Genomic DNA, 16,775 nt, shown 5'->3' with positions numbered 1-16,775 from the left:
TGTTCCCTCCTCCTCCAGCCTTATGCCCTCTGTTGCCGGGTTCGGCTCCGGCTCGCTGCGACCCTGCTTGGAATAAGCAGTTTCAGTCAGTGCGTGTGTGTGTGTGTGTGTGTGTGTGTGTGTGTGTGTGAGATTCTTTTTACTTCTGTGTCAAGACATACATAGTTGTTTGAATGTATGTGAACCCTACAGGAATTGCCATTAATCTTGTATAAAATATTAAAAAAAGCTTATAAAATAATATAAAATAAATTACCATGATTTACACCCCTGATTCTACTTACCTACTTGGTATAATTAATGCAACTTGAGCTTCACTTATTTTTACACCTGCACTGCTTGTGTGTTTCTACTACAGACATGATTTCCTTTTAAGCAACATATGGAATCGCTCATTACACACCTATTATGTCACACGAGAAACACCGATTCTCATTAAATACCCAATTCGTGGTAAAACTAAGGGACACAAGGGGTTTGCATACTTGCAAGCAGCACTGTAAGCTGTACTGCCTTTTTTGAAGAATTAATTTTTTAACAGCTATGTAAAGGAACAATTAAACACCCTTAGGTTGCAACAACTACTTTTGGAGGATCTGCTAAGTAATAAATGACAAAGAAAAGAGGAAAACTCCCATCCAGTAAAAAAGCTTCGTGAACATTACTTCTCTTAGCCGAGATGGTTTTTACGTCAATAACCCATTGTCTTTGAATGGCTTGTACAGAAGCACAGACCCCATTGTTATTTGTAAAATCTCAGTATGTTTTCTTATTTACTGCCTTCAGCCACACTGATTATACAAGTGCAAATCGAATCGGCTGGGAATTAAATTTACCTTCTCCTCTGATGCTCCGGAGGGAATTTTACAGATCAGTTTGTGGAGCAGCTATTGAAGAAGATTAAAAAGATGTTGTTTTTGCTTCCTCAGCATTTATGCTTCTTGATCAAATTTAAGAATTTCCTGTCCTGACATTTGTAGCCGTCTCAGACAAGTATAGCGACTACCTGCCCGGTGGTGAACCTTTGGGTATCTCTAGCCGTGCGCTACTTTGCTACAAAGCCACTTCAAAACACATTTACTTCTACAAAGACTGTTTCTTAGAACCGCGATAATATTTTTCTGTTGCTCTCGGTCTTGAAATCGACTGTAAAAATGTTGTTTCAAAAATTTTACACCCGCTTGTGTTTGCCGCAATGTTTAGAAAAGCATAGTCCAAAATACACTTGGCTTTAACATTCTACAGTTTATAGCTTCTGGATCACTTAAGCATCACTGATTAATGTGTCTCGTTGTGGGAAGAACACTCCGGAGACTTCCGGCGAGTGCAAACAGGCGCTGGTTTCTTTACAATGTGCCAGGTGGTCGGGGAAAAGAGGTTTGGTAGGAGGGATGGCAAGGGGTAAATTCTCGTGCTCAGGGCTGCGGCTGGATGTCGGCGGGCAGCTGCTGATCTCAATCTCCATCTGAGACTCTGTCCCAGGACTGGATTTCTTCTTGCTCATCCCTTCTCCTCTGATGGTTGGGTAAATGGGTTAAATCTGGGTTAGAGGGAACCGGTGCTTTAGTGGTTACAGCTGCTGCCTTTGGATCCAAAGTTTGCAGCTTTGAATCCTACCTTCAACTGCAGTGCCCTTGAGCAAAGTACTTACCCTAAATTTCTCCACTACAGTTGCCTGGTTGTATAAGCGGGCGTATACCTGTACGCTCTTTGAAATTGCGAGTTGCTATGGAGAAAAGTGTCAGTTAAATGAAAACACAGGGTGTGTGTCGGTCCATCCTCCTCCCTTCCCCTCCCTCCTGCAGAGCGGGGGGTGCCACGCTCCCTCATTCCGTTCTTTCCAGTTATGAGTTGGACAATGCAAAACATGCGCGCTCAGGTAATTAAAGAATGGCAGCTTGTTACATTCATTTACAACAAATAATCCGTTTAACGCCGCACTGAACAGCTGGGTGTAGCCTCTTCAGTCTCAATTAATCTGCACAGGGTACTTTGTTATTGTCACATGTCACCGTGCTAATGCAGTCCTTACAGAGCGCCTGCTTTTCAACTCGTGCCATCCTGCCCAGTCCTGTTTAGAATTTAAGTGTGAAACTAGCGTAAAATGGCCAGATGGCATATAAAAAGCAAGCATGAGCTTTTTACTCCATTTGGGGGGGAGTATAGTAAATGATGACTGCAGGAGACCAGCACCGTGACAGAGATCAGCTCAGGGCAGTGGCCCAGAAGGTTCGGACCTTCCCGGCACGGTGCTGCTGGGGGCAATGGTTCAATCCGCCTCTGTGCGGCGTCTGCATGTTCCTCTTGTGTTTGTTCGGTATTCCGCCAGGTGCTTGCTAACATCCCAGAGTCCAAAGATGTGTGTTTTAGGAAAGCTGGTGACTTTAAATGGTCCTAAGTGTGAGTGTGTGTGTGTGTGTCTGAGGGATGGGGTGTATGTGATTGCCCGGTGATGGACTCCTGGCTGCTGCTGTCTAGGCTGTAGGCCACTGTGACCCTGGAAATGGAAAATGTACAAAGGAATGGTTTGAACCTCGGCGAATTCCAATTATTTTGATCCTTCTTCACTCCCTCTTTTCCTTATGCTACACCTAACTCCTAACTTTCAGCTGACCTCCCCAAAAATTTGCTTTCTCCCTTTTTTTTTCTAAACTTGTCTCACCTCTCCTACTCCTCAGGAGTACCAGAAGCCACTTCTGGAGATGGAGTCCCGCATCCTGAGCCTCAGGAAGATCCAATCCATCTTCTACCGGGTGCGGGAGATCCTGCAGTGTCACTCCATGTTCCAGATCGCGCTGGCCTCGCGGGTGGCTGAGTGGGACGTCAGCGAGAAGATTGGGGACCTTTTTGTGGCGTCGGTGAGTGTCACCTGTGGCAATGTTCTGCGTTGGGGGGTTGGATGCAGAAGGCACACTTTAAACCTACCTTTAGGTCGGTCACTGATTTACACTTGAAATCCAAACATCTCCGGGGAAAGAACTGCCCACCTCGGGATTCGACACTGGATGAGAAAAAACCACAGGGACTTGAGCTGTCCCGTTGGAAAAGCCTGGCCATTTTCTCGCACATAAAAGCTGTAAACTGCCAGCCGACACACATTTATGCCTGTCAGCCCTATCCAGTTATCGCGTAGATCAGAGGCTTACCGTCAGGACATCTCGAGCAGCAAGCAGTGCCTTTCTGGAGATGGGGATTCAATAACAACTGTGATGGAGCTCTTCCCGACACCATGGCAACGGGGGAGCCTTATGAGATGCACCCTCATAAGTGGGTTAATGAATTAATTTCCTGCTGTAAACCTCTCTAATGTGCTCCTCCGTTCAAAGGACACGTTATGTGCTGTTTAAAAAAGAAGCAGCGGTCGCGGTGGACCCATCCGTTGTGCGATGGGATCGGTGTCCTCTGACTCTTCGAGCCTCACGGTGCAGCCAGCACCCGCAGCAGTGTGCACCACGAACAGATGAATTCGGAAGATTATTGATTTTTTTGCATAATGGATTATTAATCAGCGAGGGCTGCTGTGCAGGAGTGCCTCCTAATGACGCCACGCCCCTGTGCTTTCGGACACCCCCCGGGGGAGTTCATTGCTGACAGCGCTCCACTAATTTCCGCTGGCATGTTCCCCTCCCGAAGCGCTGCTGTCAGCATCTGCAGGAATGGTACGCGAGCCTTTCATCAAAGGAGGACGAGTGAACCTGCTTCCCGTCCCCTCATGGGGTGACCCCTGCAGCCCACGCTTGGGTTACAAAGAAAGCATCACTTGGGATGGCAAACACATTGCATTTTAAAAAGTACTGCTGATATCAGCAGTGTTTCATCTAAAAATTATTTTTCGCCGGACAAATTGGAGGTTAACACCTGCACTTATAATTGTGTATGAATGAGCAGCTTTGGGCGAAGGATGGCGAAAAGCGGTAAGGTCAAACCACGTCCAGGTGCATTTTTGTGATCGGTTTGTGATAGGTACGCACAATCTGCTTTTCTTCATATGACAGCTTTCTTGTGCTGTAATCATACCCCTTTTCTTCCTCCACATACCCCTACCCAGACCAAGCTTACCCACAAACTCCTCAGCAGCACCTTCCCTGTTTTACAGTTCTCCAAGTCGATGGTACTAGACGTCTACAGTGATTATGTCAACAATTTCACCAACGCCATGGCGCTTATTAAGAAAGCCTGCATGTCCAAACCGGCCTTCCTGGAATTTCTGAAGGTGAGCTGCTTTTAACAACACAAGTTTCCTTGACTCATTTTGGCCCATTAAATTCCGAATGCTGAGCTAAAAGTGGATCCCGCTCTTTGCGTTGTTTTTCTTTATTCATGAAGTCTGAAGTTTATCATAAAGATCACCACACACTGATTTGTCTGAGAACAAAGCGATGTGTGTACTCCGCTGTGAAATTATAATTCCATTTTAGCATACAGCAATTTTTTTATTGTTTGTGAAAAATTAGACCTTGGATTTGCTTGTGTGATTTCCATGAATTAGCATGAGGAGAGTGCTTATTATTAAAAACACCTTCTGTGTGTGGGGGGGTGGGGGTGAAAGAGTTGGGAGGCGGAGTGCTCAGAGATGCCCAGCACTGCACCCATCTGTGTAGCAGTGGAAAGTCATCACCCCCCCGACCTTTGGTCAGTCACCTCACTCCGTACCATGTCTTACAGAAGAAGCAGGCCTCTAGTGCTGACCGCATCACCCTGTATGGCCTGATGGTGAAACCCATCCAACGATTTCCGCAGTTCATCCTCCTGCTGCAGGTGAGTAAGTAGCCTGAAATTCTTCTTCTTCTTCTTCTTCTTCTTCTTCTTCTTATTATTATTATTATTATGCTGTTTCTCTTGGTGGGGCAATTTTTTCTAATTAATATCAATTTTTTTTCACTGGAAAACATTGAGTTAGATGCTTTTCTCAAGGGTACAGGAGCAGGTTCCCAACTAGTTATTTAAACTGGGCATCATTGATGACAACCTTCAAGTTGTCACCCCTGTGCTACTGAATACCTTGTTATTATTAGGTAATTATTACATTAGGTTAGGTTATGAGGTATTATTAGGTAAGTTCAAAATAAATATAATATAAATTGTTTCTTCAAATTGTATTTATTATTAATATTAACCATTTCTTAAATCAACTAGTTTTAACTTCATATTTACTTAATTTCTCAAAATACAGTTGCAATAACCTTGCGTACGATAATTTAATTCAGTGCCTAATTTTTCGTTTTGTATAAACTGGGTATTCTGATGTATGATTATCCAAACTATTTGATTTACCAAACCAACTTTGGTGTCCATTAGTTTGGGTAATCGGCATTCTGCTGTATTAAATTCCCAGGTTCTATTGTGCTCTACACTATCCGTAGCCCTACGAATTGCCTAAAATGAAACACATCCTCTTTTAAATTTTCCACAAAGGCAAAAAGGAAGAAATTTAAGCTCAGATTAAACCCACTGCTCAGTATCTGCTAACTACTCCTGGGACTCTAACGTGCACCTTTTGATCATGTGCCCGAGGCTTTGACCGCCAAAGCTGCGTGGTGCCTTAGGCACGGTGGATCCCAAGGTCTTCCACTCACGGAAGGTGCCCAGAGCAGACTGAAACGCAGCGCTGCTGTAAGAAGAAAACACACAGTCGCACTAGCAAGGTGCTAATGGGATGTAACTCGATGAGAGGAATAAAAGAGCCGTACGGTGATATTGGAATAAAATTACACACTCAAAAGTGCATGTCTTCCTAATGAAGGCATATGGTGTGCTGCAACGATGGTAACTAAACAAATAGCAGTATCAGAGCTGAGAGCGTTAACGCTCATTTATTTTTTTGCAATTTAATACACCCAGCTGTCAGATACATAAAACTGTCACGTGTCCCTTAGACACATGCAGCTATAAAACCCAGAGAAGGTACTCGCACCTCTGAGCAACGCTGCACGCATGCTACAGACCCGATACTTGAGAGTCCTGACACAGCCAAACAATCCCACTTGAATAAATATTACATTTACATAATACATTATGCCCTGAAAATGGCAAATAATGCCAGCATTTCCTTCGTTTGACTAATACATATTTCATCCACTTTCAAATATTTATGCTGCCTTTATTGAGTTTAGATTAGAAGTGTTGAGCTGTTGCAATGCTTACACTCCATTTCATACACGGGTGGCCATCGGCCGGCTGTGAATTTACAAAACTCTTAATGAAATTAATAGCACGTGCAGGAGCTATGTGTCTGAAATGGAGTAGCGCTTATAGCTTAATCACAAATATGGGTGGAAGGGGGATTCGAAAAAAGCGCTAGATCAGAACATATGCACGCATGCACACACACACAAACACACACACACACCCACACCCCCATGTCTGTGTTGTCTCAGTGCTAGAGGCAGCAAAGGAGCGATTCTGTCAGGGTTCTGTGCTCTCCGATAACTGCTAGCCGTAGACCAGAAGCATGCTAATCGCCGGGTTGTTTCGTTTCCTCCTGAAAATACGCGCCGGTTATTAATGCCAAACTCCTGGGCTACGCGGAACCAAGTGTGAATATCCTGGTGCGTGCTGGAGCCAGCTCCAGGGACGGTGATGTTAGGCAGTGTGGCCATCCTGGATTCATTAGGGAGGCCGTGTAATGCTTTTGCAGGAGGGCCCTCACAGCCAGGCATCTCAGACCTTCATGACCATTCGTCTTGAAACCGGTGCTTATCTTTATGCCCCTGCAGCTGGTTTCTAAAATGTGATTCACGTGGCTCTAGCCTTGAAGCCACACAGCGTTGTGTTGAATTGCACTTTCAGATGCCAATGCAATTGGTTGCCTGTGAAGTGATCTGGATAGTTGGTGTAACCTCACTCTCTTCTTTGGGTATTAAGTTGCACTTTGCCATAGCAGACTGACAATAAAGGCAAAAAGGACGCTCGTAGTTCAGAACCTGAACTTGACCCTTCGACATTATGTTTGTAAGCACATTTACTCTTTCCAGCTGTCTGGGGGAGCAGGTGGAGTAATGGTTAAGAACATAAACTAGTAGCTTAAAGGTAGCCGGTTTGAGCTCCACTCTCTACTATAGCAGCGTTACCCTCGAGCAAGGTGTTTGTCATGAATTGCTCCAGTAAAGTACCCTGCTGTGTGAATGGATCAGCTATAATGGAACTCCGTCAGCAAGGCAATGAATCACTAATACCACCGGCATGCTCTACCTGAAGTCAAACGCCCTGCTTCTCCATTTACTCCTTTCAGGACATGCTGAAGAACACTCCGGGAGGCCACCTGGACCGGTTGCCCCTGCAACTTGCCCTCACAGAGCTGGAGACTTTGGCCGAGAAGCTCAACGAACAGAAGCGCGTGGCCGACCAGGTGGCTGAGATTCAACAGCTAGCCCGCAGCGTCAGCGACCGTGGCCTAGGCAAGGTGACTACGCCACTCGGCCAAGCCCTGGAGCTCCGACAGGGCCTGATACCCTAAGCCCTGTTGGTGTTTGTGCCGCAAGTGCCACAATTCGCAATTTCCGGCACCCCGTATTGGATTTTTCGAGCGATCACCCTGGCGAAATGATGCGACATTATCGTTTCCAAACACTGGCTGAATGTGACGCCACGGTCGTTCTTTTTCCATTACCGGCTCCATATCAGCTGCTGCAAATCAGACTGAGTGCATTCCCGAATTAGGGAATTACGGGGGAAATGAGACATTTAATTGGAAACCCTGATTGCCCGCTATGTGTCAGGGTGGCTGCCGGTTTGGCTGATTCTCCCTGCTTCCTACAAGTCAGCCTTTCCTGTTTGTACACAAATATATTGAGGGAGGGGGTGGTCGCTACTGTTACCCTTTAGCTACCAAATAAAATATTCTCCCTTTGTCTACGACTGTCGAACTAGCTGAAATTATGGAGATAAACGTATGAGTGTTGCGAGGCAGAGTCTTTCGGTATCTCAAATGCACAGATGCCCCGCAGCACCAGCGCAAGCATGCTATGGTTGTGCACGTGGTGGAGGGGAGCTGGCAGGCATGCCCCCAGAATCCTCAACCCAGAGCAGCATGGCCCATAGGGGGCGCTCCAGTCACACTGGAATTTAAACACGACTGGCCAAATTCTGGCTGATTAACAGCATAACTTTCAAAAGTAATTGGCCAAAATGCCAGCGTTAGTGATTCTCTGCAGATACAGCAATTCATTCTTTGATGTGGAGTAGGCAAAATAAGCATACATTATTTATAGAAATAGAGCGTTTCAATTGATTACACATAAATATTACAGGCCATAGTGTTTGTTCGAATTGGGTCTCTATTTCACCAGTGGTTTACTCCTTTTGTTCAACATGACGAGATGCCTGATAAACTGCATAAAAATGAATGAGATTGATCCACACGGCCCATAAGAAAGGCAGCGTATAGTAATGAAAGTGACTATTTATTGATGTAACCCCAGTTGAAAGAAAGAAATATACCCACCGGAGGCAAATATTCAGTATTTATTGTATCTTATAGCTTGGAGGTATGTCATATGGGAGTGTGTGAATGTGTGTGAATGAGAGAGATCTTCTGGTTTTACAGATTCATGTATGAATGTGTGGTGAAGTTTTGAGTGTGCGCCGTTATCTGTTAAATGGATATATGTTCCGCTGTTGGAAACACATTTATGTACACGTCTGTCTGCAACTATCTATAAAACACATGTTTTTCAGTCCTGCATTCTGCAGCGAGTTTCATCTTGATATGTCTGCAGCTACCTATGTGACATGTGCTCCTGTGTGCTACGCCCTAATGTTGGATATTCACGTTATTATTATCCTGCTCCAGGGAAACTTACAATGTAAAATAATCAACTTGATGTGATTTACTCATTTACACAGACACTGATACTCGTATCAATACAGTGTAAGCACCTTAATCAAAAGTACTCCAGCAGGAGTGGAATTCAAAGTAGGATATTTCAGAATACAAGGCAAAGGCCCTAACCACGATGCACCACGTATATACCTGCGTGTGTTGTGTGTATGTGTGTGTGATTATCCAACAAGATCAGCACAAAGTGAGTGCTGTAATGAGGTTGGATAATGTTTACATGCCTGTAAAACTATCCCTCCGATCAATGTATGTGTACTGTATTCCACCATAGGAGACATATTGAGTGTGTGTTGTGCTTTACTGCAAAGCACATATTTTTTGCATGCGTGTCTATCTGTCTCCAAGATGAGCATGTGCTTCTATGCGCCTTATTCTTCGTATTAATGAGTGCATGTGTAATTGTCTCTGAGGTGGGCATGCGGTCCTGTACACAATGCTGTAGCACCGCTTTGGAAGGGAGCTGACGCATATGTGCGTTTGGGTGATATTTGTTGCTTATCCCTTGTCTCCCGCAGCTCCTTAGCTCAGAGCAGAGCCAGCTGGTCCTGTGCGAGACACTGACGGAGAGCGTGTACGGGGAACGCGGACAGGTCCTGAAGTCCAAGGAGCGCAAGCTCTTCCTCCTTAACGACACTCTCGTATGCGCCAACGTCAACATCAAGTGAGCATCCCGCCGGCACCCGACTGGATCGTGGTGCATCAGATTTTTACAGCTGGATATTTTTTACTCAAGCAGTTCAGGTTAACTGCCTTGCTGGAGGGTATGAGCACTAAGGCACCTTGTGGGAGTTGAACCATCAACCTTTTGGTTTTTTTAACACTAAACTGCTGCATCTACACCACCATCATACCTCATATAGTGTTCCAATATTTATGCCCTAAGTCAGGATTTCTGCAGATGCCTTCACAGCTTGGAAGATTGGTTAATGTAATATATAGGGACAAGTTCTCAGACAAGCATATGATTCCTCATCTGTAGGATTATTATGTCTCTTTTGATGAGAGAAAAATGGGCTGTATTAACTCTTGATGAATGGAAACAGCTTTATGACTTGAAATAGATGCTATCAACAGTGATTGCTTCCCTAGAAAGATTTTTTTTTTGTCCTCCTGAGATGTAATAGCTGTGGCAGTGCCTTTTATCGTGCTGCAGGAGAACAAAGGTAGCTTTTAAAGTTTGCAAACCTCCCGAGTGCAGTGTGGCTCTCAGTCGGCGTGATCTCTCTAGCCGCTCACGTTCGGTCTTCAAAGTAATTATCGCTCTGCATTTTGCGTGGCTCAATTCCTTCGCCTTTGACTTGCCTGCCCTTTAAAATCTTGAAGAACTGATCACAATTGTGTGTGATTACAAGAATACATGAATAGTGATGAGCCTCTGAAAATGTTCAGGGCTCCCTCCGCTTCTGGCAAAAACAATTGATCAGGATTTTTCCCCCACATAACGCTGAAAAATACCCTATAGACCCCTTTTCAGTGGGGAAATTCAAATGTCATTTTGTAATGTCTTGGGCGGCATGATGGCACGGCAAGTAGCTCTGCTGTCTCATAGCGCCTGTGTAGTGTAAGAGGACCTGGGTTTGATCCCTGCTCAGTCTGTGTGGGTTTGCATGTTCTCCCTGTATCCGCATGGGTTTCTTCCTGGCGCTCTGGTTTCCTCCCACAGTCCAAAGACATGCTTTTCGGGTTCCCCATAGTGTGTGAGTGACAGAGAGAGTGTGTTCCACTGATGTATGTGGACCCAGTGTAAGTAGTGTATCTAGCAGTGTAAGTCACCATGGTGAATAAGGTGTGTGGGCTGATAACATTACGTAGAGTTAATTGAAAGTTGCTTTGGTGACAAGCGTCTGCTGAAGAAATAAATTTAAACGCAATCTGTGCTCTACAGTGCTGCAGTTGACTGTTACATGCTATCGTTGCCACCAGGGGGCCCCCTGACCTCAGCAGCCTGGTTCCCGTTGGGCCAAAGTACACCATCAAGTGGAGCGCCCCTTTGCTCCAGGTCCAGGTGGTGGAGGTGGGCCAGGAGAACTCTCAGGAGACTCTTTTCCAGCACTCCGGTTTCCGGCGGCCCAACAACAGTACAATCGCAGGTAAACAAAGCAGTCTTCCTCGTGGAATAATAGCGCAACACTGAGTGAAGGATGGGGGAAGATACGCGGGTTTGATGCCTCCTTAAGCAAGGCGTTAACCGTTTATATATCCACAAGGGGCGCTTTATCTTCCTCTGGGTTACTGAACTGGGAGATCAGAAGGCCACCATTTAAACTTTCATTTCACTCTCTGATAGACCATAAACATGCATGGAGAGGTGTCATCAATTTGCAGAGAGCGTCCACATCTCCTTTACTTGCAGTTAGAGAGCCGGTCTGGTTCGATACAAACAGGAGGTGAAGGTACCTCACTTCCCAACTCACAGGTAGTGCTGAAAAATACATGAGCGTCATCAAGGCCTGACCCGTTCTCACGATGTTCCCGTTTGAGCTGCCCCACGCTGCTAGATTGCCTCGGGCACTTTGTGTGCCGTCTCTCTCTCTCTCCTTCCCCCTCTCCCTGCCTCTCTATTGCTCTCTGGTTCTCCCGGCTCGCTTGCGACCTGCTTTTAGAGAAAGCACGTTGCATTATGCAACCGTCACACTCCTCAAGACTCCCCTGACTCCCCAAGCCCCGCCTCCCTGTCTGCCACTCAGTCGAGCTGCTGCCTATTTTTAGAGCTGGCGAGAGGAGGGACAGTGTGTCTGCTCCCTCCCCGAAGGTGTCACTCCATAGGGCACCTCGCCCGAATCATATCCCATACTCCCCGCCTTGACTGAAATGGACTCATTTTTCATTTCCTGCAGGCCCTAGTGCCCTGATTTATTGATGAAATTGGCTGGCCTTCTGGGAACTACAAGGATCTCTCTTTCTCCCTTCAGCCCAAATTGAGATGTAAAAGGGAAAAACAGGCCTGCTTTTTTCCCCTCCCCTCCCCTTGCTGGTCCAATGCCAGCTGGTTGCGAACCTCCACCCTATGGCTCTGTGAGTGAGTTTCTGCATTTTTGAATGACAAATGCCCATGTGGTAATGGTGGTGGTGGGGGCTGCAGGAGAAAAACACTCTGCGGCATTCCAGCGGAGGTTTATGTTTGACAGATGAAACCCTTTCAGTGGCGCTCAGATTGTTTATGGTAATTTTTATGTCAAACCATTTGGACAGGTTGGGGCGCAATTGTGGCCATTTGGTTTTGTCTGCGCCCATTACACACATGCTGAGCAAGGCCGTGGAGAGCACAGCAAACACGCGCTGGAGCCACCGCTGAGTGCATAGGGCCAGGTAGGCTCTTAAGGCCGTCCAGCCGCGGCTACAGCTGAGGATTATGGCAGGCCGGAACCCAAAGCCAATCCAGCAGCGCCATCCAGATTTCAGCGGATTACAACAAGAGCACAATCACCTTTGCAGACGACGTGCGCAGCCGGAGGCGAGCCGAGCGGACGACGATCCGGCAGCGTTCAGTAATCCCAAACGTAGGAGTCTTGTCCCTGAGGCTTTCCGCTCATGTGCACATCTGATCAATGCTGCTTCGGAGATGACAGATGTCAGCATTCGTTGACGTGAAAGATGCTATGAGGCTGCAGAAGGTACGGCTCCATGCTGAGAGCACAGAGGCAGAGCGCAGGAAACACTGCCGTGGCCACGCTGTAATGACCACAATGGTCACAACCAAACGGCCGTCATCACCGGTATGGAATGCAGTGACCGCAACCTCCGTCTCCCCAGCCACCTGGTCCCGTGGTACATGATGGCACGAAACTCCCTGATTATGAGACGACCCGGGAGCCATGTCCGGTGGGGGGATTTAATTACGGGGTTCATTTCAGCGTACAGCGAGACAGAACACTGAGACAGCGCAGAACAGCAGAGCCATCGATTCCCCGGGGTCGCAGCCAGCTCCTGCGATGGAGTTGCCATTCAAATCGATGGTGCATTTCATGTTTAATGAGACACCTGCGTGGTCCTTGCCGGGCAAGGGGGACATTGTCATTTTCAAACACTCTCGGTATTTTTTCCCCGCTCTTGCATCGTAAGTCTGTTATAGGTGCTCAGCAAACAATGGCAATCAATTCCTTGCTCATTAATCTCCAGTTTTTTGTGGCGGGGAGTATTGATGGTTGGAATTTTTCTGCTGTGGCTGCGGGAAGATCAGTAAAGACCCAACTTACAACAGAACTGTCACACACAGGCAAAATGATATTGTTGTCACTCATCAGTATTCATTTGCTTGGCTGCTTTCATCGGGATTCAGCTGCGATGTGTGCACGCTGGAAAAGGCCACGTGCGTTCGCCAAAATTGTTCTGAAGCAGCTGAGTTAAATTCTCCTCAAGGGTACAGAGGGCATCACAAACCTGGGATTTTAACTGAAGGACCTCAAGAACAAACTAACCAGGCAAAGCCTAATTATACAAAACAAACACGCTCGCATAGAAGTGTAACAGTGTGTACATTTTACGTAAGCCGCAGTCGAGTTGGAAATAGACTAGGAGAATGTTCTGGAGGGCGGGTTGTTTTGAAAAGGGCACGCAGCATTGTGAGAGGGTACGTCAGAGAGTTTTGTCTTACGGACGGTGTCTTACAGGCTGGGCTTTCATTTGTTGTGTTCTAGTCAAGGTTAAGCCTTCTAGGCAGGATTGTGTGTTTCAGAGTCTTTTGGATTGTGTTATGTTACGTATGTGTGTTTTGAAAACAAAGCTGTTTGCATTGGATATTACTGAAGGCGCTCTGTTTTTCAAACATATACTGTGTATTATTATTATTATTATTTTTATTATTATTAGTAGTAGTAGTAGTATTATACAGCCAACACCTTTAGCCAGAAAGACTTACAGTGATTCAACCGTTTGTACAGGATAATATTCTTAATGGAGAAATTCAGGGTAAGTACACTGATCGAGGGGCCTACTGCAAGAGTGGGATCCAAACTAGCGATCGCACGTTTTACTTTACATGTTATACTTGTGTTGTGTGACACATGCTGCTTTTATGTTGTACTTACAGGTAAAATGGTTCTGGGCCCCCCACGTCTTTACCAGGAACTTCAGGAGTTGCAGCATGACCTGTCTGTAGTGGAAGAGGTCACACTTCTGGTGGGGACGCTGCAGGGAACTTATCAGGTACAGCAGAAGGTTCACCCCACAGTCGTACATCCACATTCATCTCTCCTTACTGACCATGCCCAAACACCACACAACTCACCACAAACTCACACATATACATAATGACACAAAGAGACTGGCCTGCTAATATACCCACAGAAATATACAAACTTACTGGCATGCGGATACACTGACAAATCACTGCTTAGGCATACAGGCACAGCTCGACAGCCATGCAGATCTTCAAGCCCAACCTTAGACTCATCTTTAACCCTAGTCTGCAATAGCCTGCCAGGCTGGTGCTGTTGATCCCAGTTTGTGGCTGACCTTCCTTTGCTGTGCCCCCTAATCTGTTCCAGAACCCACCATCAAACTTAGTGCTTCAGTGCTGCTTTGTGGATCTAAAGATATGAGAATTACACTAAATAAAGGCATATAGGCGAACAAGATTCATCGAGTGCTACAGCATGGCCGGCCGACATCAGGACAGGGCACACTCAAACTGTGCAGCCATGTGCTTGAATCAAAACGGCAGAAAGACAAGGCACATCTATAAAGCTCACAGCTTCTTACCTTCTTGATATGCTTTGACATGCTGCCCCCATCCCTCACCATGGCTCCCTAGTCCAAGCTAGTCAGCCAGAGAATGTGTTTGCATGACTGCTATGAATTGACTTTCTCACTGCCCTCAGATCGGTAGCTTGCAGCAGACGTGCCATTTTCCAAAACTTGCCATTTTCCAACAAGGTTGAACCCATCTCTCTTGTACAGATACACCCCCAGCCCTGTAACAAGGAGCACTCCATCACACTCTTACAGAAGAGGTCCAGCACCTCTAGGCCTGGGAAGCGGCGACGGGGGGTGGGGGGGTCTCGTGGAGTTGAGATCCACTGCCACTCACATCGATCGTCCAAGGAAGCAGGCCTGTGTTCGTGCCTCACACCAGAGTGCAGCAATAAAAAGACGGTGGCCCCAACAGAGTAATTGATAAGAGTGATAAAGAGCCAGTTCATCTCTGTCAAGCCTTGGGCCAGCGCATCCTTAACGGTGGGATCAGTGGGGACTTTCTCAGCTGCTCCACTTGCTGCTGAGATCTTGGAACAAATATACTTAAGTGTGCAATAATGACCCTGGTCTTTTCCAGAATCGGTGATTTGGTGTCGGAATGGAAAGGCAAACCTCTCTTCGGACATAATTAAACAGACAAGGATGGGAAGTATACAAATGCACAGATGCAGCTGGGTACAAAAATTCGTTCATTATCAGTAACTGCTTGTCCCTTTCAGGGTCATGCTGGTCAGGAGTGTATCCTGGAAGCATAGAAAGAAGCAGGGCACAGCCTGGATGGGATGGCAGTCCATCACAAGGAAATTATACACACTCATTCTCTCAAACACACACGGTCCAATTTTGAGTCACCAGTTCGAGTGCAATGTGTCTTTGGACTGTGGAATGAAATCGCAGTGCTCAGAGGAAACCCAGGCAGAGACGGGAAGAACATGCAAACTTCACGTGGATTGAGTCAAATTCAAGCCCATGTCTGAACGCGCAGCCAACAAACTGTGAGGCACCATTGCTACCTGCCCATCACCGTACCACTCTACAAGTAAAAAATAATAAAGAAGAAGCCCATTCTTTTTAAATGTAAATCATCAAATCGTTTATGATGGAATGGGGAACGTGACCCAAACATCCCCTATCCTAAGATACGGGCATCTTACAAGCAATAGGAAAGATTATATAAACATAGCTTTGAGAAATATTAAATGTCATAAACAATCCTCACAAAACTTTTGATGAGACACAACAGTTAGGTCCTTGAACACAGAGAATCTATAGAAGTCAGAAGGTCCCGAACTGTGACTGAAAACATCTTCAAATACCCAACTTCGATTAGTGGTCATTGGAATCCACTTTATAGTCCGACTTTTAGATGGCATGTAAATGCATCTGTCCCCAGTGGGGGAGAACACCACTGCTTTGACAGGAGGAGAAATGGAATGCTAAAAAATAGTGCCCCTGTGCTGGGGTGGGCCCCACAGGACAGGCTTTGTAAACCATAAGACCATCCTGTCATTTACTGTATGTAAAACAGGGAAGTCAAAGAAGGCTGTGGCAGCTCAAGGTCCATGGATGGTGTTTGAAATTGGCATGAACTCGGGTTCCTCCCACTTCAGAAATTAAATGAAGCCAGCTTGACTGATGATGCTGAAACCTAAACTTCACAAAAACCCAAGGTTCATGCTGAATCATTTCTTTATGTTTCACTTGCTTTGGAAAGGCCACTTGATACTGTCTGGCTTTGTTGTTTTTCTGACGAAATGATGTTTAAAGCGCAATAACCACTGCACTCACACAGAGATACTTTATTTCAACATTTTAAGGTACCTTAGTCAAGTGTACAACAATAAGAACCACTTTCAGGACTTGAACCCTCAGCTTTTTAGTCAATCCAATGCCTAATACTATGCTGCCTGTTTTTAAACAACACTGTAATTGCCTACAGTAATAAAAAACTGCACAGCACTGTTGGTTGACTGAGATCCTCAATGCAGAATCTGTGGTTCTCAGCTGTGTTTGTGGAACAGCTGGAAATCTCATGGCTTGCTCTTGTGTGTAGAACCTGAACACCACGGTGGCGCAGGACTGGTGCCTGGCTCTGCAACGGCTCATCCGCATCAAGGAGGACCAGATCCAGAATGCCAATAAGTGCCGCCTTCGTCTACTGCTTCCTGGGAGGCCTGACAAGTAAGGAGCTTGGGGGCTAGGACAGTGCCTTAGGGGTGGGGTGTCAGGTATCCAACCATCC

General features: G+C 46.1%; 1 protein-coding gene across 3 annotated transcripts in view; it reads left to right on the top strand.

Annotated features, from left to right (window-relative positions):
- arhgef10la (Rho guanine nucleotide exchange factor (GEF) 10-like a) overlaps nt 1-16,775 on the top strand; it is a 79,829-nt gene that overhangs the window by 15,818 nt on the left and 47,236 nt on the right. For all 3 annotated transcript variants that reach the window (XM_018725869.2, XM_018725871.2, XM_018725870.2), the window contains exons 10-17: nt 2,679-2,858; nt 4,097-4,213; nt 4,666-4,758; nt 7,232-7,402; nt 9,355-9,500; nt 10,763-10,929; nt 13,869-13,984; nt 16,587-16,714. In XM_018725869.2, the coding sequence (XP_018581385.2) occupies nt 2,679-2,858; nt 4,097-4,213; nt 4,666-4,758; nt 7,232-7,402; nt 9,355-9,500; nt 10,763-10,929; nt 13,869-13,984; nt 16,587-16,714 (1,118 nt within the window). The remainder of the gene's footprint in view (nt 1-2,678; nt 2,859-4,096; nt 4,214-4,665; nt 4,759-7,231; nt 7,403-9,354; nt 9,501-10,762; nt 10,930-13,868; nt 13,985-16,586; nt 16,715-16,775) is intronic.

This window comes from Scleropages formosus, chromosome 22, assembly GCF_900964775.1.
Source record: "Scleropages formosus chromosome 22, fSclFor1.1, whole genome shotgun sequence".
Lineage (NCBI taxonomy): Eukaryota > Metazoa > Chordata > Actinopteri > Osteoglossiformes > Osteoglossidae > Scleropages > Scleropages formosus.
The sequence above is the reverse complement of the archived record's forward strand: the minus strand, read 5'-3'. Positions and strand labels throughout refer to the sequence as shown.